General features: G+C 36.3%; 1 protein-coding gene across 4 annotated transcripts in view; it reads right to left on the bottom strand.

The window, feature by feature from the left end:
* igf2bp2a (insulin-like growth factor 2 mRNA binding protein 2a) overlaps positions 1-25,772 on the bottom strand; it is a 66,656-nt gene that overhangs the window by 16,238 nt on the left and 24,646 nt on the right. For all 4 annotated transcript variants that reach the window (XM_058787232.1, XM_058787233.1, XM_058787236.1 and 1 more), the window contains exons 3-6: positions 7,137-7,185; positions 5,370-5,421; positions 1,792-1,855; positions 643-930 (exon numbers count right to left, since the gene is read on the bottom strand). In XM_058787232.1, coding sequence (XP_058643215.1) covers positions 643-930; positions 1,792-1,855; positions 5,370-5,421; positions 7,137-7,185 — 453 coding nt within the window. The remainder of the gene's footprint in view (positions 1-642; positions 931-1,791; positions 1,856-5,369; positions 5,422-7,136; positions 7,186-25,772) is intronic.

Genomic DNA, 25,772 nt, shown 5'->3' with positions numbered 1-25,772 from the left:
ATTAGTTAATAAATAAACTAATGAACCAGCAGTGTGCAATATATTTTTACAGAATTTATTAACCTTTGTTAATGTTAGTTCACACTATATTAACTAACAGATACAGCTTTCGATCTTCAGAACTGTATTAGTAAAACTTTAGCTTTAAAACTATGATAAATGCTGCAGAAGTATTGTTAGTTCATCTTAAATAACATAGTTAACAAATGAAACAACATTGTAAATGTGTCCAAAAAATCACATTTGTAATAAATTAATTTATTATGCAATTAATTATACAGGTAACACTTTAGTATAGGGACCAATTCTCACTATTAACTAGTTGCTTATTAGCATGTCTATTAACAAATTGGCTGTTTATTAGTACTAATATCCTGCATGACCTTATTCTACATCCCTAATCCTACCCAATACCTAAACTTAACAACTACCTTACTAACTAATAAGCAGCAAATTAGTTTAGTAATATATTGAGGCAAAAGTCGTAGTTAATGGTTTGTTAATAGCGAGAATTAGACCTTAAAATAAATTGTGACCATTATATAAATAGTTGTATTGATATTAATTCCAGTGCATTCTTCTGAATCTTATTAACCACAGATGTCTCTTCCATACACTTAAGGATGTCACTCTCTGACTCACTTAGACTGTGTCTGTTTGGTGATGTTTTTGATTGTGAGCCCCTCCTTGCCAATGATGGCTCCCACAAACTGCGTGGGCACCAGCATGCGCAGGGGGAAGTCTGGCTGTTTCTGTCGGGGCCCCAGGGAGCCTGCAGAGGTCCCGGGCTGGGAGTCCTGTTCCCGTGATGTCCTTCCACCCCGTCGAATCCGGGTCGCAGGCAGAGGCGGAGCAGCATCCATATCCAAAATATAAGACACTTTAAAGGAGTAATCCTCAAAGGTCTGTCCTGTTAACTTCTCTACAGCTCTGAAGACACAGAGGGGGACAATTATCAGGGGAATACAATGACAGTGTACAGATTATAATGGGACTGATTTATTGAAACATTTTGGGATTACATTTTTCAGGCGGGAAAAATGAATTCTGATATATATTATTAACGTGACAAAATTTAATTAGTTACTTGTAATTACTTAAAATAACAAGCATTTCTTTTTTACATATTTAAGTTTAGTAACAGTATACAATTTAATGCCAGTGTTATATTAATATTATTTATTTACTGTTATAGTATTTATAATATTTTGAAGTTGCTTCATGCATTAATTTTTTTATTAGTTTAAATATTCCTATTTAACTTTAATTTAAAGTTTTTCATCTAATATGTACAGTATATTTTATTTTAAATCAGTTTTATTTCAACTAACGAAAAAAAAAGGAGCTTTATACTATAATTGTAATTTTTAAAAAAAATCAATTTATTTATACATTTCATATAAGAATAATAAATATTTTTAATAATATTAAAATGAGCAAAAATAACTACAGTTAAACTTAATGTCTATATATGATTTTGGTCATACTGTCCATCCCTAGAAAACCTTCAGTAACACTTTATTTTAGGGTCTCTTAACTAGTTGCTTATTAGCATGCATATTACTAGAATATTAGCCATTTATTAGTAGTAATTAAGCACATATTAATGACTTATTCTGCATGACCTTTTTCTACATCCCTAATCCTACCCAATACCTAAACTTAACAACTACCTTACTAACCATTAATAAACAGCAAATTAGGAATTTATCGAGGGAAAAGTCGTAGTTAATCGTGAATAAGTGTTTCCTATTCTAAAGTGTTACCGAAACATCACACTTAGATTCTTACATTTTCGCCTCTTCTTTTGTTGAATATGTCACATTCACCACTGCTGTTTCTGTATCAGTGTTAACTGCAAAAAGAATGAATACAGAGAGAGAAAATATGAGTTAGAAAAAAGGAACTCGATCATATTCATAAATGTGAGACTGCATGCTTTTGTATTATGTGCATACAGACAAACAAATGCAGTTTTACACTAGTGCTGTAAAGAGCCACTTGTGTGTCTGCATTTAAAATAAGGATTACTGTGCCATGGCCAGATGTGTACTTCACAGGACAAGCACAAAACAACCCTGACGTCCGTAGATCAAAGCCCTGTGTATCATCTAAATACACACACAATGAGGGAAAGACCTCCACTTGAAGAGTTCATGCAGCTATACACATCCAACACCTAACAATAGCACCTGCGTACAGATCCAGATCTCTAAAGGTCAAGCTGTATTATATTCTCTGAAGAGTGTGAAATGGGGCTAAATGAAGGTTGTGCCACATTACAAGAATTCCTCTTGGGTCATTTGAATAATTACAGACAGAAGCCACTGCAGAGACAATGTGCATGTGCATGGCATTTTTAAGAGGAACGCCTGCCTTTTTATTGATTAGATGGAGTTGTGTGCCTAGAGGACCAGACAGTCTGTCTGGAAGAACAGTGGAAGTTGAGTGGGAAGGCTGGGCAGAAATCCAGAACTCCACACATGAAGAGAACCACAAAATCCTCGCTGTAAGACAGCTCAAGCGATCAATCTCAGAACCAATGAGTATCACCAATGAAGACACATCACGCAATAAGCGCTGAGAAAGAACGACGAGAAGTAGCGACGCCCTTACGTCATACTGACACGATCATATTTATTTTATTATTTATTTATTTATTCTGACATATCGCATCAAAAATGAGTGATGGAAACGGCAAATTTAGAATAAAAATCCTTTAAAATCGCAAAAAAGTTATGATGCTCCTTTAAGGTGTTTTTTGACTTGTGCAAAAAAGGATTAATGCAAATAATGGGAGATGGAATAAATTCCTCCATGCGCATCAAAAAAGTGTGACTTTGCGCTATGGGATGGGATAACTTCACTAACCAGTGGACCAATCTCGTTCAATAGCATCTGAAATGTTGTTATGGCCATTTTTGAAATGCCTGAGCAATGTCTGTCATCAAAGTATTTGCCTCCCAGAACTGCGTTCCCAAACAGCAGCACCCACCTCCAAAAGCAATGACCACATTACTTTGTTTTGTCTACTAGCTCTCAGGTGCAAGTAATTTATTATATATGAAAATTATTATATTCAGTGGCTTCTTCTAGTTTTCTTAGTGATTTATAGTCCCAGTTTATCAGAAAGTGACAATTTTGTTGTCTTGGACTCGTTGGATGGAAACAGTGCTTATTCGCAAATTTTTGATGCAATATTCCAATTTTGCACACAAGTTAAATTCGCAACTTTGGATGGAAACCCACCTAATGATATGACATAATTTTAAAATGTAATTTGTCATCATAATGAAGAAAAGCTCATTAAAGAAACTTTAAAAAAAAACTCTTGAAATAAAAACTTTAGTAATTATTTCCATCATTAAATTAATTGTAAGCACTTCAGCACAGTCTCATATATACAGTTTCATATATATATATATATATATATTATAAATTAATTATTAAAAAAAAATGTCAATTGTTTCACTGCTTATAATTATTATGACAAATTAAATTTTTTCATCAAGGTTAATTAAGCTGCATCTCTCCAGAACTAGTGATTCAAATAAACAATTATCAGTATAAACAAAATCAGTAGTGTTACATTTTTAATTGATTGTTAAATCACATAAGAGTTTTAAAGTCATTTCAAACACTTAAAAGTAAACTTGTCTTGGAAATCGCAAAAAAAAAAAAAGTTTTCAAAACTATATGAAACCAACATAAACACAAATAGTACAAGGAACTCTGCACTTTTTTTCCTTTATTGCTGACTCATTCACTGACACGTTTACTAAGATGAGAGTGTCTTTGTCTGGATTATGAACAGCAGTTTGGGTCTGATATCAGCACACAATGACAGGTCATCAAGCACCACTGTAACAACATTAAAGGGATATTTCACCCAAAAATGAAAGTTTGATGTTTATCTGCTTACCCCCAGGGCATCCAAAATGTAGGTGACTTTGTTTCTTCAGTAGAACACAAACGAAGATTTGTAACTCAATTTTGAACTTGCAGTCTGTCAGTCATATAATGGCAGTCAATGGGACTCACGGCTTTGAGAGAAAAAAAAACCAGACAAATATACACAGACAAAACCAAATTAAACCCTGCGGCTCGTGACGATACATTGAGGTCTTTAGACACGAAACAATTCGCTGCCTTAAAGTTATTAATTAAATAATCATTTTAAAAAAAAAGTTAAGTGAACTTGACAATTCACTTTTTTCAATTATTATTTACTTAACTTTAAGGCAATGGGTTTCCTCACTTTTTTTTAAGTTAAGTCAACTTATCACTTTTTACAGTGTTGACACTCCTAATTGTAGATAGAGTGTCAATGGTCCATTTGAGAGATAGGTGGCGGTTATGCACTTATAAGTCTGCGATCGGCCGTAAAGCAAGAAGAAGGCGCGTCACGCGCCGGCTGTTGTGAAGACGCTCAGGACAGTTGGACCGTGCGGTGAATCAGAGGTAAAAAAAACTATACAAATACTGTTCAGTTTCTTGCACAGACTGATCGTTTCGTGTCTTTAGAACTCGATGTATCGTCACGAGCCGCAGGGTTTAATTTGGTTTTGTCTGTGTATGTTTTTTTTTTTTCTCTCAAGGCCGTGAGTCCCATTGACTGCCATTATATGACTGAAAGACTGCAACGGTTTGAGTTAAAAATCTTCGTTTGTGTTCTACTGAAGAAATAAAGTCACCTACATCTTGGATGCCCTGGGGGTAAGCAGATAAACATCAAATTTTCATTTTTGGGTGAACTATCCCTTTAATACCAGGTATACACGCAATCAGTCTCAGCTGTGCGTGAGAAAGAGACCACAGGTGCCTACTTTCCTACACACGTTACGGCTGGAGCCTGGCCACTCTATCCCACTTCAATCCACACATCGCTCATGTCAGCCAGAGCAGAGTTCATCCCTCTGTTTGTGACTTCCTCTCATTCACACTCAGTCGCAGGCGCCGTGACTGTGTGCCTCTCACGCTCTCTCTCATTTGGGAAAGACAATTACAGAACCTCAAAACTGAGACGTCTCCACTGGCAGCATGTGTTGATGTGATTTAAGTTTGGATAACGTGTGATCTAAACGCACACATTGTCTCTGTAGTCCACAGTCTGTTAGCAATTTAGACTCATCCACAGTACATCAGCACATGTGCTGTAAGGCAAAGTCCCCAACAAAAAAGACTCTTAATGGGTTCATAAATGGGTAATTCACTTATACCGTAAACATGAATGTGAATCAGCATCCACCTGATACAAGCTGTAAACATGTTGATTACAAAAGTATTTGAAGATTTTTAGATGGAATTTAGCACTGCTTGAAATTCACTTTATTCACAATATTCACTTTAGACTATGGCAACTCATTTACCTTGTTCCACATTTTCTACAGTACCATACTGTGCCAATAGGCCGTCCAAAACCTGCAATGAGAAGAGAACAATCAGTTACAAACGCAAACAGCAAAACATCTCATAAACTGTTTTTAGATTGAATACCAGATAATAGGAGATGGAAAATAAAATGAATAGTTCACCCCAAAATGAAAATGCCATCATTATACCAAATATCAAACCCTGTATGCTATTATTTTTCTGTCTAACACAAAGTATACATACACTACCGTTTAAAAGTTTGGTGGAAGTAAGATTTTTGCTTTTGAAAGGCGTCTCTTACATCTCTTGTTTATTTGATTGAAAATGCAGTAAAACTGTGATATACTACAATTTCTAATTATGTTTTCTATTTAAAACATTTATTTAAATTAATTAAAATGCTTTATTTATGTGATGGTAAAGCTGAATGTCAGCAGCCATTATGCCAGTCTTTCAAAATAAATAATTCTAAAATGCTAATTAGGTGCTCAAGAAACATTTTTTACTATTATCAATGTTGAAAACAGTTAATACACTGCTCAACATTTTTATGTTTTTTTTCCTAACAGAATTATTTGATGAATTCAAAAGAACTGCATTTATATGACAGTAATCTTTTGTAACATTAATATTTTTTTTTTTACTGTCACTTTATCAATTTAATGCTTCCTTGCTTCAAAAATATTAATTTCTTTAATTAAAAAAAAAAAATCTAACAGACCCCAAACTTTTGAACGGTAGTGTAGCTCTCATCATACAACAACAGTTCAGTCACCTTGGGCTGTTAAAGTTAAAAGTTTATTTATTCATCATATTTCAAATCATTAGATAACTTTATTTGAGACATTGTTTTGAGAATATTTTTATTCCATGATATTCTTCAGTTCTGCAAAGCTTGTGTCAAGTGCCTGTTCATGCTCAGATTCAAAACCGGTGCGTAAATGTCACTAAAACAGCCACTTGTGTGAGTAGTAATTGCTCATATGTGACCCTGGACCACAAAACCAGTCTTAAGTTGCAACAGCCAAAAATACATTGTATAGATCAAAATTATAGACTTTTCTTTTATGCCAAAAATCATTAGGATATTAAGTAAAGATCATGTTCCATGAAGATATTTTGTACATTTCCAACCGTAAATATATCAAAACGTAATTTTTGATTAGTAATATGCATTGCTAAGAACTTCATTTGGACAAATTTAAAGGTGATTTTCTCAATATTTAGATTTTTTTGCACCCTCAGATTCCAGATTTTCAAATAGTTGTATCTCAGCCGAATATTGTCAGAACCTAACAAACCATACATCAATGGAAAGCTTATTTATTTATGATGCATAAATCTCAATTTTAAAAAATTGACACTTAAGACTGGTTTTGTGGTCCAGGGTCACATATGGTATGAAATTGAGTGAACACACCAATTTTTACACAGTGAACCGCTAAACTCAAAAGAACAATGCCGAATACAGAGGCACAGTGTCCAAATACATGCACAAGTGTGTGAGCGCGTGCAAGTGGGCCAGCGCTCACTGTGATGATGTCATCAGGATTTACAATCGGGTCACCAGGGCTGAACTCTCTCCAGACAGATTCACATGGACTGCAGAGGAAGTGTACTTGTGTGTGTGTGGGCGGAGCTTTCCCCAACACACCGTGAGTTAAAGAAAGAAGCGCTGCAGCCCAGAGGAGACAGACAGAGTCTTGACCACACACACACACACACACACACTGTTCTCTCTGCCCGAGCGGTTACACACTTACCTCCCACTGGAGATGAGGAGGAATGTTCCGGATCTGAATCTTCCGACTCCTGCGGACACAGAAAGAAAGAGAGTGACAGTGAGACAAAAAAGAAAGTGAAAGGGAGATGCACAGCAGTATTCAACATAGGTGCTGCAGCGTGAAAACATACAGGCTGCCTCTAGATCAGATCCAACAGAAACTAAAGAAACAGTGGGACAAAACTATAACTTGAGTTATCCACTTGTTTTGACATGAGAAACCATAACCACATTCTTGAAATATTGTGAATATGGTGATTATTTCTAAGTGCTTTTCCCTAAAAACTGTCAAAGACTGCATCATCTCATAAATCATAACAAAGACATTTTTTATATTTTAAAATACTGCTGTTATATTGCTAAGTTTTGTGATATTGGTATACAGACAAAAATTATTGTATGAAAATATTGTTCATTTTTATGTTAAATGTGTGAAAATCATGCCTTGTAATATTTTTATTATAGGCTAAAGTGCTGGTTTTTCTGACTGAACAAAAATAACTTATAGGCTATAAGCTATTGCAGTGCAAATATATACATTTTGAAATATCAAATGTCATGATATAATCTGCATTGGCCATCTCGGTCTTCACAAAAAATTTGATATTGGTGTGTGTAGATAGATGGATAGATGGATAGATGGATATACAATGAGCATTTCTTCTCAGGCTCCTATGTTTATGTTCTGTTATTTCACTGTAATGGCAATGAAAATAACAATTTTCATTCCAATTTCAACCCAATTATGCCAACTACTAAAAAAAACTATTGGAGCATTTTTAATACGGTCATCGCACAGTATTTTGATAAATCTATTGCCTTGCTGTCTATAAGTCCAAAGTCTTTCTGCACCATTCTAAAATCTGCTCAAATCCTTTAAACCAATCACAAGCTCATCGTGTTCACTGTGGGCAACAGTCCAATGACACAAGCTCAGGAGAGCGAGAGAGAAAGAAGCGGAGTAGTAAAGGGAGAGCAGGTCCCTCATTCACTACTTGGCACCAGAGGGATTTGACTGTGTCTGCGATCCTTCATTCGTCGGGTCCGACGCTACCCACCAGCCTGTGAGCGTACTGACACCAAAGCCACACAAACCGCTCCACCGCAAGCTGTTAACAACTACATTAAAATGAGTGGAACTGAGCTGGCCAGAGGAAGAGATTTAAAAGAGCAGTGAGAGAGAGAGAGAGAGAGAGAGAGGGAGAACCAGATCTACAGAGGCACTTTCACTCTCCATTCATTAGGGCTCTTCTGCAGGTAGACTTTGATAAGACGAATGCAGAGTAAACAGAAGGATAACAGTGCACGCAAGAGGCTTACAAAGATGCGCCAAGCATTATTTTTCACGGTGCCCGACAGGAAGAGATTAAACTCATTCTTTCAGAGTGAACTGAATACACTGCAAAGCTGCCCTCGCTCATGTCTTTACACATTTTCTCACCCTCTGCCCAGCACACTTTGCAATACTCTACGTGGATCCGAGCGCTCACACGGCTCTGTAAACCGTGACACTTCCTCAAGCCTTCTAACTGTCTCTGCCTTAACGCATCTCTTCAGCTTCGGCTAATGCTGCGGCCTGCAAACTGTCAATCCTTTTAAGCCTCCTGTTGAGAAGGGGCAATTTGGGATATCCCATTTGAGCATGGCAGTTCAGCTAGCTCAAACCTCCACCTCTTCATCTTGACCCTCCAATTAGAGTTTCAACTGTAACACCATATCTACAGCGGACATGATCGGCTCCACTTGATAAACGAAATTGCTCTCATTATAATCAATGATGCTGTCTGCAGTGGCACAACTTGAGTTGACAGGCATATCATTTGTAGTTCTGATGGACTTGTAGTGCTACTCCAGCCATGCTATTATCCCAGTCTACAAATAAACAGCTTTTACTTGCAGACACTGTATGCATATATATATATATATATATATAATATATATTGAATGTAACAATGTATTTGTTTCTGTTCTATGCATTTAAATAATCTTTTTACAAACCATATGTACGATACAATTCAAAAGTTTAGGTCAGTACAATTTTTATTAATAATATTTGATTCAGCAAGGATGCATTAAATTGATCAAATGTTACAGTAAAGACATTTATAATGTTACAAAATATTCATTTCAAATAAATGCTTTCTAGTCATCAAACAATTTTGGAAAAGGTATCAGTTTCCACAAAAACATTCAGCAGCACAACTGTTTTCATCATTGATAATAGTAAGAAATGTTTCTTGATTCGTCATATTAGAATGATTTCTGAAGCATCATGTGTCACTGAAGACTGGAGTAATAATGCTGAGAATTCAGCTTTACAGTCACAGGAATAAATTACATATATATTCAAACAGAAAATAGTTATATATCAAATGTCATAATATTTCACAATATCACTGTTTTTTTTTTTTATTATTGACTTGGTAATGGTAAGCATAAGAGTCTTCTTTTAAAAACATTTAAAAATCTTCCCGACTGCAAACTTTTGAACAGTAGTGTATATTAAGGATACATCAATATTAAAAATTCTGTTACAATACTGATAATTATTTTCATATTAGGGTAGAAATTAAACATTTTAAATGCTAAAGTGAAATTTCTGCAAGGAGAGTATTTAAATGAATCACGCAATGCGATTTACTAAAATTTTCGCTCGTCAATTCACTGGTATTTGCGGAATTATTTAACGCCCAAAAAAAGCATGTCTTAAAGCGGGCGGTTATTTGCAATGCTTTATACAATGTAATTATAAATGTAAGTGCACAGACATAAGCTACTTAAAATAAAGTGCATCAAGACTGTACTTAAGTGTATTTCGTGTGTATCTATACTGTACACCTTATCCAGCTGTACCTTAGTTTGATTTAGCCCACCAGTGCACAGCTTAAACACATGTAATACCTTTCTAATTACATTAAAATTACAGAATATTACACAGCCATAAGCTACTTAAAATAAAGTGCATCAAGATTGTGCTTAAGTGTACAAGTAGTCGGTCGGTTACATATGTGTAACAGTAGCTGCCTATTACATCTACAAAATTACAAACTGTAATTACAGGCTGTTCCATAACTTAGTTACATGGTAAGTACATTTTGTTTCATGCAAGTACAATGGCTACAACTAAGTACTTAATTAGGTAATTGCTATGTATTATGACACCTTAAAATAAAGTGTTAATTTTTTTTTTAATATAAGTACAAGTTAAAAAAATTTGATGTACACAATTAGTGCATTGTACACTGTAAAAAGTGATAAGTTGACTTAACTTAATTTTATGGCAACGGGTTTCCTCAATTTTTTTAAGTACATAATAATAATAAAAAATAAGTTAAGTGAATTGTCAACTTTTTAAAAAAATATATTTACCTAATAATTTTAAGGCAATGGGTTTCCTCAATTTTTTTTAAGTCAAGTCAACTTATCACTTTTTACAGTCTATCAAATGATTAATTTATATGTAAGTACATGGCATCCAAGGCCACAATATAAAGTGGGAACTTTTATTTTTATTGTCAGTGGGCTGCCCTTCTACAAAACTTGTGAAGGCTGGATCAGTCAATCACAGGAGAGACTAGCAGCAGCGGTTCGTTTCTACATCATGCCTTGCCTTGTGTTGAGGTTCAAGTGCCGACGACAAAACAAGTGGATGGCTTCTTTTCTCTGTCTGCTCACTCTCTCCCTCTAACCACCATAACCATCCGTGTTCTTTCCTTCTCTTCTCCTCCATCTCTCCATCTTTCCTCCACCCTGCTGGGGTGGAAAAAGTGACAGTGCTCTCCACAACTCTTCAGGGGCTCCTCATTTTCAGCATGCCTGTGGCAGCACTGGGTTACTGGACGTGCACAGGCTCAGACGCACACGCCCTGCCCCTCACAAGACGATCCTGGAAAACCTCAGCATGAGCATCTCTCCGCCTTTCTTCACATTCATAAATGACATGCATATAAGGACCTTAAAGGGATAGTTCACCCAAAAATGAAAATTCTGTCATTAATTACTCACCCTCATGTTGTTCCAAACCCCTAAGTAGGGATGGGCGATATGGCCTAAAAAATTTATCACGATAATTTCAGGTATTTATTGCGATAACGATACCAATGACGATAATATATATATATTATATTATAGATATATATACACATATATATATATATATATATATACACACACACACACTAACTGGGGGAAAATCCGGTCCCATTCCACTCCCGGAAGAATTACTCCCATTCCCTCTCACTCCCGTTTTTTTTTCTTTTTATTAATTTATTTTTGGCCGAAATCTGTCAGTTACAGTAAAAATATAGAACAGATCACAGCGTGCCCACCTTAGTTGAATAAAAACCCAAAATGTAGTTTTTTGTTATTATATTAATTGAACTGAAAGCCAGTTTATGCAAAGTGTAGGCTACGTTGCACACATTAAATTTTATGTAAATCATCCATGCTAACACACACGTTTTCTATTTGAATTTTGTTTTTTCATTTGAAAGTAGACATTTCACTCTCTATAGATATATTTTTCAAAGACGGAAGTTTCTCGCTCAGAGACCTAAAGAGCACCCTGTTTGCTTTAAAGCGCAACGTTTCGTTGTTATTCTGAGTGTATACAAATAAACCGCCGTTAACGATCTGTCCGTCACGGACTGCGTCATTCACTTAACCAGCCACACCAAAGCAAACAGGAGGAGAGCGAGACAGGGCAACTAGTTCCGAATTAAAATATACAGTTTATAGTTTATTTAAATAAAAGGTATATTTGTGTATAAAGTTGGGTATCATTACTATTCCCGGTCCCGCCCACTCCCGATGACATTTTTTCCTGTACCGTCCCAATCACGTGATTCGTAGCGATTTTGTTTCCCATCCTGTGGGATTCCCATGACCCGTGGGATTCCCGAAAAAATGTCAGCCTCTACTCCGCATCTGATTTTCTATAACCAAACCAGTTCCAAATTGTGGAGGTAGCTCCTTGCTTAACAACAAGCTCCTCCTCAGCCTCACGTCCGCCTTCTGCCATGCTTGTTTTCACTCCGCACGTGAACAGTGAATCGGTCGCGCACAAAACTACGTCATCAACTAGACTTATCGTTATTATCGCGAGGAGACACATTTTTATCGTGAGGAGAATTTTCAACGGTATATCGCAAACGATAAGATATCGCCCATCCCTACCCCTAAGACCTTCTTTTATCTTCGGAACACAAATTAAGATATTTTTGATGAAATCTGAGGGCTCTCTGAGCCTCCACAGACAGCAAGGGAACTACCACATCAAGGCACAGAAAAGTACCAAGATGATCGAAAATGTGGAATAAAGTTGTTATTTTTGTTTTCTTTGCGCAAAAAAAGTATTCTCATAGCTTCGTAACATTACAGTTGAACCACTGATGTCACGTGGACTACTCTGTCGATCATAATCGAGAAGTTATGTAAATGCATGATCATTTCCCCTATTTTTATATTTACATATAACATTTACTAATTGTAAATCTTTAGAAAAAAAATAACTCAATCTCAAAATGCATATTCATTTTTCGTACTTCACATTATAATGTCATAATTCATAGCATTAAAATAAAATTGAATACATGTTTTAGTGTTTCATTTATAATTTATTTAGACAAAATAAAGGCTATTTACTGGTTATCAGAAAATATCAACCAGAATTTTAATACTGTTGCATATGATTAAAAACGAAACAAGCTTTAAATTAGTACACAAATGTCCAAAAAAAAAAAATCACAAACTGTAATGACAAATGTATTTTTTAAAATATTTTAATATATATTTTACCATCTCCTATACATTTAAAACTTATTCAGATATACCAAATAAAAAGTTTAATCTACGACCAATTTTAGTTAGTTTTATTTTATTTTTAAATAGTACAGATTTTCAACCCATTTATCTGCCAATACAATGAACATAATATTATCAGTTTATTGGTATTGGCCACAACTTTTACATCCATAAAATAAACATTGAAAAGGTGTATTTACTCAACACAAAATCACACTCAGAAACACATGCACAGAGAAGCAAAACACACACAAACACTGAGGCAGATTCTGGATCTCTGAGGATCAATTTATGATGTGCCATCAGGAGGGGGCAGGTTTATTAGCTTGTTATTTTCGAATCTCTTCAGTGAGTATTTGTTTATATTTATGTGTAATGGAGCTGAACCCAATGCCCTTTTGAAACCAGTCTCACAGACCCCTTCACCCCAGTCCAAAACCACCAGCACTAGAAGATGCAGGCTGAATGCACTGCTTACCGTATGTTTGTTGAACGTAACCAAGCTGTCTGCTGCTGGTTTAGAAAATGGTGCCAGACAACTAAATAAAAAAACATGCTTCTCAATTTCTGCCTTTGAATATCTGAGGGTGGCCACGTTCATTTGAAAAGCTAATATTTACAGCAGCCAGCTGCAGCGTGCAAACGAGAAAACCATGTCGGCGCACACGCTCGCATACAGATCCTCACATCCGCGCGGATGGTGCGAAGGAACGTTCGCCATGCAGCAGACGGGTCAGAATAGGACCATTCACCTTGGGCCAGGACCTCTCAGACCTGCTAACGACCACCATCTGATCATCCCTGTCAGCCAGACGAAATGTTATTCACCATACATAAATCACCCGGCCACAACGCAGGCACGTGAGCCGGGGCGGCTCACAGGGCATCACACGTGTGCTGACACTGACAGAGAACAAACCTTCGGCCTTTCCTCATTGGAGGACGAGAAAGAGGTGGACCTCACTGCTCTCTAATCCTCTGGCTGTGGACACAAAGAAAGGAAGTGGACTCTTATCTGGATCTATCCACAGGAAATGAGAACAAATCGGCAATCAAAAAGCGGCTAACACTTGTGATGAATTAAAAAGGTTCTCGATCAACATGACCTCCGTCTGCTCCTGAGACATCTACATTGAAGCTTAAATACTACATGTTCCTTACAAGGGGGCAAGGTTTGTCAGGTTAGGATTCTCCCATTAACCCCTCCCATTTGAACCTTGGTGTAAATATAATAAAGACCTTTGGTACCACGATACTCATCTTTAATCCTCATGCTGACCAGAAAAGGGGTAGCAAATGGCAACAAGAAAGCAGCGCTAACCAACAAAATGGCCATTTATTGGGTTGACATTATCAATAACTAAATCAATATTCATTTTGAGAACCAATATTGATTCTTAAATTAATCTCTTAGTCTATGCTGATGATGCGTGAACAAAACTTAAATATTATTTGCAACAAGCCTGCCATCCATTAATCATAATACGCTTTGTGTTACTTTTGATATGAAACAAAGTCTCAGCTTCTGGTCAATTTTATGATGAAACTTAAACAATAAACATGGTTTTGATGCTTTTAATGTGGTGTGACAGATCACAGTAGCCGCAACAGTACATAAGAATGATCATCGCTTTCTCCATCTTTACTACTAGTTGTAGCATAAAATAAACATGACTGAACATCAGAAGGCGTGTTGAAAGAAACAGTACAACTGAAATGTATAATTTCTTATGTAATCATTCATCAGACGTCAAACAGCTTGTAAACAATGTCACATAATGCTACATTTACCTCAGGAAAACCATTCAATGTCTACAGATATGTCTTATAGATATGTACAGTGATGTCTTATTTAATGTATGTTTAAATAAATCTGTCATGAAATCGAGTTTTTATATCAGCCACTATTAGAACACAATCACATTATTAAAAAGTAGATAACTGGCTTATGTGCAAATCAGATGTATGCTACTCATGTTTTTATATTTAAAAACATAAATAGCAATTGTATTTTAATAGTTTAGACTCTGTTGTTAAGTTGAACCTTTAATATTATAGTATTGTACCAACCGACAGGGTTTCCTTGTCTAGTTTACCACTTTTGAGACTTAAAATTTTTTTTTGACCTGTATTATTCCTAATATCCAAATGGATCATATCAGTCAAATCAAGAGATTTTAGATCAAATAGAAAATTGTGAGTATCCTACCATTACCCAGCCCTACCATTTATTGTTGCATCTTTGAATCTAAATCCATATTAGTCTCATGGGAGGAGCAGACGTTATGATGGGTAACATCCACAGGAACAAAAAACGCACTCATGCAGAGATGAGACATAGTGGCTCCACTCCATATGGGTGGCAGGACACATACACTCACACACTCATAAGGGTGTGCAGAACTGACACCAGGCGGCAGCTCGCAAGCCACAGACGGCCAATGTTCCATGTCTGTCCTATACGTCCCACAGTGTGGCCTCATAAAGACTCAAAGAAGAAGAGCTAAGTTAGCAGTTTCAGGAACTTTTGCTCCCTCCTCAGATGGATGAAATGCAGCCCTACTTCAAATGTCTTGTACTTGGGCTGTAAAAAGAATTACATTCCTGGCTTTAATAGTTTTGGATGCACATGAACATTACAGAACTGACTCACTTTGCTTGGCATTTCTAAAGCTGAAATGCTGAATTGTGAGAAGTAATCAAAGATTTGGGTTGATTACTGTTTTGTAAGAAATTATATTATTCTGTACTGACATAAAATAAACATCACCACACTCTGTTTAATGAACACTTTACCATGTTCAATAACAACAGAACACAAACTGATCTGAAAACACAGTCTTCTAAATCAGGGTCCTGGAGACTCTTGAGGATGCAAGAGATTGCTAATGGGTTTGCCGAAATTTTGAATAAGCCAAAGTTTATGAAATTTGCTTTCTAAAGACTGGTCATGAGATTAAATCACAATAATTTCATTCTATTGATAGTTTTATGTTTCTCCTCAGGGTCTTACACTACCATTGAAAGGTTTAGGGTCAATATTTAGTTTTTAAAGAAATCAATACTTTTCTTCAGTAAGAATGCAAAAGCATGTAAAAGTGACAGTGAAAAAGATTAAGATGTTTTTTCTTTTCATATTATTTCAGTTCTTTTATACTTTCTATTCATTTAAGAATACTGATTTTTTTTTTAATCATTGCAGTTTCCATGACAACATAAAGCAGCACAACCGTTTTCAACATTAGTTAATATTTTATCTGATAAATGATAATGTTTCTCGAGTATCCCATCGTCATATATATTATTTCTGAATGATCACGTGACACTAAAGCCTGGAGTAATGGCTGTTGAAAATTCAGCTTTGCATTACAGGAATAAATTACATTTTATAGACCACAGAAAAAATAGAAATATAGAAAATAGTTTTAAATTGTATTACTATTTTCACTGCATTTCTGGTCAAATGCAACAGCATAAGAACATAAGAAACAAAACATTCCCCAAAAAATTTACCAACCTCAAACTTTTGAACAATAGTGTAAATCTAACAGTAATTTAATGGTGAGTAGAACAATATATATTTTTATAAATTATATTATATTTTTATAAAATATATTATTTTATATTGAAATGCGGGCTCTGTGGCTTTAAAAAAGTACTTAATGAGAGGATAGTAAGTTAACCCGTTATTTCTCCCTCACAAAGATCAAATTCTGCAGTAATACTATAATACAACCAGCATTCAGAGTGCAACCAACTGAGGTTAACACCTCGACCAGAGGGTCATTCTTCTTGTCAGATGAGTTGCTGAAGATGGGACTGCGAGTACTTTTGCACATATGTTTTGTCTGCCTTGAGATCAACACAAATGACTTCCTCCCCACTGTTACAACTGACTGAGCTTTCAGTGTTTCCTGAAGTCACTACAGAACTTCTCACGACAGGAACTAAAACTCGGAACTGTCCAAGTGTCACTGGAACACTGCGTACTTTTCTAACACCAACAGAACAGGCACTTTTAAAAGAAAAAACAAGATTATGCCATGCATTGCAAGAATAAACTCAGTGGTGAGTACACAATTTATCTGGAGAAACAACACATCGGTTTTGTAGAGTTGGCTTAAAAATCCAGTCATCTCTTACGTATGAAAAATAATTTACATTTTAATTTCTCAGATGGGAATAAATGTACCATGTACTCAGATTTACATTTACCTCAGAGTGTAAGGAGGCAACTAGAGGAGAGAGAACTCTTGCCAAATAAACATCACATGCAACATGCTCAAATGACACCAAAAACATTCAACGTGATGAATGTGATCTGCGACAGTGACGTTTATCGATCACTGCAGAAACCTTCCTAACCATTCTGATCTATACTGCCCTCTATTCTGTGCCTTAGACATTCCTACAAAAGGACCTTAGGGGACAACAACACCACATAACCCTCTCCATCTCTTTCTCATTCGCTGCCACTCTCACTCTCACAGCGAAGGCTAATGAGAATGCAGTGTTTTCACCTGCCTGGCTGAGATCCTGCGTGAGGCAGATGCTCCTCGTGGGTAAATGGAGGCAACAGTTCCCTGACAGGCCCTCTGCTGCTGTCAATATTCACTCATTCAAAGCAGCAGTCAGACAGTCGTGCTCTTAGGAGCCACTCATGAACTCCTAAACTTAGTTTAAGGAGGAAAGGTTTATGCAGGTGTTTAGGAATGTTTAGTGCTTGCTTAAAGTTTTGAGCAAGTAAAATAAGCTCACCATGTTAGAAATGGGTTTTTATCCCGGGGTTAACAATTAATCCTGGGTATTCATCAGCTGACATCACTGTGCATTCCTAAACCTGGGGTTTAAGCAACAGATAAACACCTTCTTGAATTTGATAAGTGGTCTCTTAAATTAGATTAAAGTTTAATTATGCTAAAAAAAATTTTTTTTAAAACCCACGTTTTAGGTTTAATTACATGTGGGTTGCATTTAATATCAATTTGACACATGGGGTAGGGGTCTAGGCAAAAGGTTGGAAACCACTGCTCTAGTCAATGTATTTTAATGTGTCCATGCATTTAACATCCTGTGAATTAATGATTTTCTGTTTCAGATTGGACAAAGCACACTCTTTAAATTAGGGATGTCCCGATCAGGGTTTTTGTGCCTTATGCATACAAGTAACTTATTAAATAAAGTTATTGGAATCAATTCAATTTATACAGGATGCGCAGTGTGTGTGTGTCTGTGTGTGTGTGTACACAGTATCTCACAAAAGCGAGTACACTCTACGTGAAAACAGCTATACGTTGTTTAACCATGCAAAGCCACATGTCCTATTCATCATGTTCATGTTTTTGTCTGCTTGACAGGACTATACAAACTTGTGTATCTTATATTACAGCAGTTAAAATTTGGTGATTTGAGTACAATTCTCTCATACTGACCACTGGATGTTCAACATGGCACCTCGTGGCAAAGAACTCTGTGGAGAGCAACAAGTCTAATTCTCAAATCCTCAAAGATGGCCGAGGCTATAAGAAGTTCGGTAACACCCTAAAACTGAGTTACAGTACAGTGGCCAGGGTCATACAGAGGTTTTCCAAGACGGGTTTCACCCGGAACAGGCCTCGCAAAGGTCGATCAAAGATGTTAGATCCTCGTGCTGTGCTTCAGGTGCAGAAGCTGACTTCGAAAAACAGACGCATGAGTGCTGCCAGCATTGCTTTAGAGGTTGCAGAAGTGGAAGGTCAACTTGTCAGTGCTCAGACCATACGCCGCACACTGCAACGGGTTGGTGTGCATGGCCATCGTCCCAGAAGGAAGCCTCTTCTGAAGCTGGCTCACAAAAAAGCCTGCAAACAGTTTGCTGAAGACAACCTGTCCAAGAGCATTAATTACTGGAACCATGTCCTGATGAGACTAAGATAGATTAGGCTGATCTGATGAGATTCAGATGGTGTCCAGCATGTGTGGCGATGCCCTGGTGAGGAGTACCAAGAAAATTGTACCTTGCCTACAGTCAAGCATGGTGGTGGTAGCTTCATGGTCTGGGGCTGCATGAGTGCTGCTGGTTCTGGGGAGCTGAGGTTCATTGAGGGAAACATGGAGTCCAACATGTACTGTGACATTCTGAAGCAGAAGATGATGCCCTCCCTTTAGAAACTGGGCCAAACGGCAGTTTTCTTTCCATGTTTTTTTTGCATGTCACATTTAAAAAATTCAGATCATCAAACAAATTTTAATATTACAAAAAGTTAACCAGAGTAAATACAAAATACAGTTTTGAAATAATGATTTCATTTATTAAGGGAAAAAACCTGTCCAAGCCTGCCTGGCCCTGCATGAAAAAGTAATTGCTCCCTAAATCTAACTGTTTGTGCCACCCTTTGCAGCAACAACTGCAATCAAGCATTTGCGATAACTGGCAATGAGTCTTTCACATCGCTGTGGAGCAATTTTGGCCTACTCTTCTTTGCAGAATTGTTTTAATTCAGCCACATTGGAGGGTTTTCAAGCATGAATGGACTGTTTAAGGTCATGCCACAGCATCTCAATCGGATTTAAGTCCAGGCTTTGACTTGGCCACTCCAAAACCTTAATTTTGTTTTTCTTGAGCCATTCAGAGGTGGACTTGCTGGTGTGTTTGGGATCAGTGCGCTTGAGCTTGAGGTCACAAACTGACGGCCGGACATTCTCCTTCAGGACTTTCTGATAGAGAGCAGAATTCATGGTTCCATCAATTATGGCAAGTCATCCAGGTTCTGAAGCTGCAAAGCTGCAAACCATGTTTGACTGGTATGATGTTCTTTTTATGAAATGCTGTGTTGGTTTTACGCCAGATGTAACGGGACACGCACCTTCCAAAAAGTTCAACTTTTGTCGCATCAGTCCACAGAATATTTGCCCAAAATCTTGGGGATAATCAAGATATTTTTTGGCAAATGTGAGACGAGCCTTTGTGTTCTTTTTGGTCAGCAGTGGCTTTTGCCTCAGAACTCTCCCATGGATGCTGTTTTTGCCCAGTCTCTTTCTTATTGTTGAATCATGAACACTGACTGTAATTGAGGCAAGTGAGGCCTGCAGTTCTTTAGATGTTGTTCTGGGTTCTTTTATGACCTCCTGGATGAGTCGTCTTTGTGCTCTTGGTAGGCCGGCCACTCCTGGGAAGGTTCACCACTGTTACAAGTTTTCTCCATTTGTGGATAATGTCTCTGACCGTGGTTCACTGGAGACCCAAAGCCTTAGAAATGGCTTTATAACCCTTTCCAGACTGATACATCTCAACTATTTTGTTTCTCATCTGTTCTTGAATTTCTTTAGATCACGGCATGAAGTGTTGCTCTTTAAACATGCTTCACTTTGTCAGACAGGTTCTATTTAAGTGATTTCTTGATTCAACGGGTCTGGCAGTAATCAGGCCTGGGTGTGTCTAGTGAAACTCAACTCAGCTTTCTAATAGAATGCATTTAAATCACAGTTCTTTCATGATTTAACAAGAGGGGGCAATTCATTTTTCACGTAGTGCCAGGTAGGTTTGGACAGCTTTTTTCCCTTAATAAATTAAATCATCATTTAAAAACTGCATTTTGTATTTACTTGCATTTTCTTTGTGTAATATAAAAATTTGTTTGATGATCTGAATCTTTTAAGTGTGACAGATATGCAAAAAAATTTAAAAAACAGGAAGGGTGCAAACAAAGGTTACACTTTACTTGAAGGGGTGTGCATAAGACTGGCATGACACCTTCATAATCATAACATGACACATGTCATGGATATAAAGGTTTTTTATGCATGTTTATGACAACTGTCATTAAGTGTCATTCGCTCAGTTAATGCAAAGATGACATTGTTTGAGATGTCTTTGTTATGGGCTAGGGTTAGGGGTAAGGGTAAGGGTAGGGTTAGGTTAAAGTGTAATGCAAGTGTTGCATAAAGTGTTACCCAAAAACCTTTTCACGCCACTGTATACATACACACACACACACACACACATTTTAGGGCCTCCATAACTAAGGCCGATGCGATACGCATCTCGATGCATATCCAACGATACAATACATTAAAGATACATTTGAAGCAGCTACCGATGTGATGCAATGTCATTCACCACTTTTACGATGCAGTGCGATGCGATTTCGATTCGATTAGATTCAACGCAATGCGATTCAATGCAATACAATGCAATGGGAAAAAAAAATTGATGCTATGAAATTTAATATTACTTAATATTTAGGGTAAACGTACCTATTAAGCTCACCAAAATCTACATTGAGACATTTTTAGTGTTCAGTTTCAGTACAAAAAGTACTGATGTTATAAAAGTAAAAATGTTAAAATAAAATATTAATCTCTCACACAATAATATTTAATTTTATTTTAAATGACAAAAGCGTTTCAACGAAGATATCCATCATTAAATGCAAAAAGTCTGGCTGTGCTTAATGGGTGCATTTTTGCACTCTTTAAGCAAACCCCTGTTCCCATTAAGCTCACATCATGTTTTATTAAAAATTCTTGTTTATTTTAAAGAAAACTTTTTAAAAGAATAATTGAAAAATGTTTTATTTGAAGGTACAAAGTTAATCACAAAAAAAAAAAAAAACAGAACCAAGCAACAAGGCACCCAGTTTGATCAGTATATCCACAGTATTCAAAAGTGTCAGTCAAACACATTGCAACATCTAGACTTTTCCATGTTCAGCTAAGTAACACATACTCAAAAATCTAATAACAAAACAAACCAATAAAACATTTAATTCATGGGGATGAACACAGAAACTAGCCTCAGTATGAAGCCTCTAATTAAATGGATGTCAACTTATTTATATTCTCTTAAGGCTGGAATACACTACACAATTTTTTAGCTCCGATTTTCCACCAATTTACAGTCTGGAGAAGTTGATGCAAGCTGGCAAAGGTCAGAGCCAGTCTGCAGATTTGAGCTGACTGATTCCATAGAAAATCACATATGATGGTCACGGACTAATTTTTTAGCTTCAGACTTTGATTCCATCCAGACGGAGGAGATCAAACATGTTTGATATTTTCAGCCGATTTTAGAATACATATTGTTTTCATTTGTCACGTGTCTCCAACAACGCGCACATTTCTGTGTGAGTCTGTTGTGATCGGAAGAAATTTCAAGTCTGGAAGTGTATCATCCTCAGTCATTTTGTAAATGATGCCCAGTTTTCCTTTGTGACTATGTACAATACTATTATAAGTCGGTAAGCATATGATGCCTGGTGTTTTAATAATCTGTTCAAATTTTATAAGTCGTGTAGTTTTTTTCCAGCCTTTAATCACTTTTGTACTGGACAGATTCAGCTGGTTTCTGATGGCTCCTTCTTTGTATGGACGACATGCCTCTTTCATCTTTGGGCATAAAATACAGATACACCTAGATTTTGTTATCTTAAAGCTGTTCAAATAAGTTTTTGACCATTTTATAAAGATTAATTTAAAGTAACAACCATCAGTTAATATTTAAAGTCTGTTTATTAAGTATTTACGCAGACGTTCAATGTGGAAGAGCTTAAAGAGAGCACACTGAGCTTAATGGGAGCAGCAACAATTTTTAATAAATCTAACTGTAATTATATCCCACATCCAAGTTCCAGTTTATAATATGCAAAAGTCTAAACATTAATCGCTTAATTTTATAGTAAGCAGTGAATCTTACCCAAAATAAATGCTTAAACATCTAAAAAAAAAAGCACATTTAAGGAGCTCCTCTTTTGGTGATAGTTTTCAGACAACTTTTAAAATCGCCGCCAGACAGTATGAACACATAGAGACTCGTATTGAAATTACAGGAGGTATGTAGGAACAAAAACATCAATTGGTTAAGACATTAAGTAGGATAATACATCATTTTTTCTTTTTAAAGTCTGAGCTCAAAAATGGTAGTGTGCTTAATAGGTACATTGGTAGATGTAAACATATTACAATGGTAGACATTGTAAACAGGCTTTGTGGTCACAATTATGAATGTGTTACTACTGATATCATCTTGTATTTTATATGTATAATAAGCTGAATAACTGCAACATAAAGAGGAAAAAAAGATAAGGTTAGAAAGCATGATGGTGTCAGAATGCCAGTCTGTCAATCAAGACGCACCACATAAATGACTTTCGAGTGAATCATTAAAAAAAGCGCATTAATTTTGTTACACAGAGGCTTGAAAATGTGTGAGGCCCTAGAATAGACCTCATTGGTTCTGTTGCATCATGCACGCACATTTGTGCGTCGTCTTTTATTTTTTAATAGCGGTTGGCAAACATGCTGGTCATGCAGTTGGCGGTGGTGTGCACCTTCCAGTATGACAGCTAAAATAAAGGAGTAAAATAAGATCGGGCTTAGGATAGCCGTTGATACCAATTAGTTAAAAAAAAAAATGCTTTATTACCTCGATCCCAAATCTCCTAAAAATGAAAATTGTCAACATTTACTCAGGTCATTCCAAAGCCGTATGACCTCATGACAACATGAGGGTGATTAAATGATAATTACATAATTTACATTTTTAAATAAAGACCATTTTGAAAATTAAACATGCTATAAAACAAAACAAAAAACTGGAAGTGAGAAAAAAAAAAAAAAAAGTTTCATATTTTCAGTTACACTGCAGGATAACTGACATTAATTAAACTTGGTCATCCTGTTTTCTGCCCTACAGTAATCTGAAACTACTTCATACAGGAAATATTTAATTTTTTAATGTTTGAATATTATAGATGAACCAAAACACTATTTTGAAATGTACTCTGTTAAACAACTTCAGACACTTGGTCTCCCCAAACCATTCCCATCTCACCTGTTGATAGTCCTCCCTGCAGGCAAAGCTGACAGTCAATGTTGAAATAAAAGAATATGATATGAAGCCAGTAACAGCAGTAACCAATGACTAGGTAATTAGTGCATCTATACAGTAAGTATCCATTTACCCTGCAGGAAGATGCAGAAGTTATTAATATTAATACATCTCCCATAATATGCATCTACACTGAATAAAAGTAGTGAGACAGATTTCTGACAGTCTTGGGATTGCTACAGGCACTGTTTATTTCACTAGTTAATCTTTGCCGTGAATTCAACCGAAGTGGTTTTAAAATGGAAAAATTCAAATGCAGACATGCAATGCACTGAGACACTCTTGCTACTGCTTTGCACAGTACATACAAGATTATGTTGTTAACTACAATTTACAACGCAGTGCTTACTGCTGCAGGCGTAACTACAACTCGAGCAGCTGCACTGCAGCTCACTTCCACACTCGCACACAGATCAGACAGCAGCAAGCGCCACCCTGTCACAGCCCCGCCCACTGACTGGCACAGCCTATCAGAGAGCACTACACTCTCATCCAATGAGAGACAGAGGAGGCAAACCAGTGGCAAGAGAACGGTCAGAGTGACTGGTCACAGTCCTGAAATTCACAACACTGAAGCTTGAAAATACAAAACTTCACTAAAACATTTTACTCATAGAAGAGTTCAGTTATGTTTAATCTAAGTTAATTATAATTTCATATAATTATCATAATTATTAACATATGTGACCCTGGACCACAAAACCAGTCTTAAGTGTCAAATTATTGAAATTGAGATTTATTCATAATCTGAAAGCTGAATAAATAATATTTCCATTGATGTATGGTTTGTTAGGATCGGACAATATTTGGCTGAGATACAACTATTTGAAAATCTGGAATCTGAGGGTGCAAAAAAAATCTAAATATTGAGAAAATCGCCTTTAAAGTGGTCCAAATTAATTCTTAGCAATGCATATTACTAATCAAAAACAACATTTTGATATATTTACAGTAGTAAATTTACAAAATATCTTCATGGAACATGATCTTTACTTAATATACTAATGATTTTTGGCATAAAAGGAAAATCTATAATTTTCACCCATACAATGTATTTTTGGCTATTGCTACAAATATACCCCAGCGACTTAAGACTGCTTTTGTGGTCCAGGGTCACATATTGGCTGCTTATTAGTGCTTATAAAGCACATATTCTGCATGACCATATGCTTCATCCCTAATCCTACCCAATACCTAAACTTCATACCTTACTAACTATTAATAAGCAGCCAAAAGTCATAGTTAATGGTTTATTAATAGCGAGAATTGGCTCTTAAAATAAAGTGCGACCAAATTAATAAAAGAAAATGTTACGATCCAGCTCAAATAATTTTTTTAAATTGATTTATTTTCAAATGATTTCTAATTACTTTAGTAAATAGTAAAATGAATGAATATAAATTTCACTGCAGAAATCATTATGCATGCATTATTTCATCTCTTTAAATGAAACAGTGTGATATCTTACATATCGGCCACCCTGCTCTCTAATCAAAAAATAATAATAATCCACATCGCTCTACAATAGCACTGTAGAAATGCACATGAAATCCAGCATGGAGCCAGGAAAGCATGACTAAAGCACACCGTCCCCTGCAGGTACATTGTGTTGACGTTTTGCTTAAATGTTCAGCTGAAGAGATCACAGGATTTGGAGGAGGGCATTGTTAGTGCACTGATGCATTAAGTAATCAGCGTGCTGGGAGTTTGCTTTCAAAGCATGGTGCAGCAGAGTTGTTGTTAGGTAAATAAAGGTAAAGTCTGCCAGCTGTTTCCAGAACTGCTCCATTTTATGGGTCAGTCACCCACATACAAAAAACCTTGGCAACACGAATCTGCAAGTATTTATCAGTTATTTGTGCTTTCATCTTCCACCGGTAACCGTGATCTGTTTGTTCTCCTATTTGAGAAATACTTGCTCTAAATAGCAGCCCCATTAGAGAAACA

This window comes from Onychostoma macrolepis, chromosome 09 (assembly GCF_012432095.1).
Source record: "Onychostoma macrolepis isolate SWU-2019 chromosome 09, ASM1243209v1, whole genome shotgun sequence".
Taxonomy (NCBI): Eukaryota; Metazoa; Chordata; class Actinopteri; order Cypriniformes; family Cyprinidae; genus Onychostoma; species Onychostoma macrolepis.
Note: the sequence above shows the minus strand (reverse complement) of the source record. Positions and strands in the feature narration are given on the sequence as shown.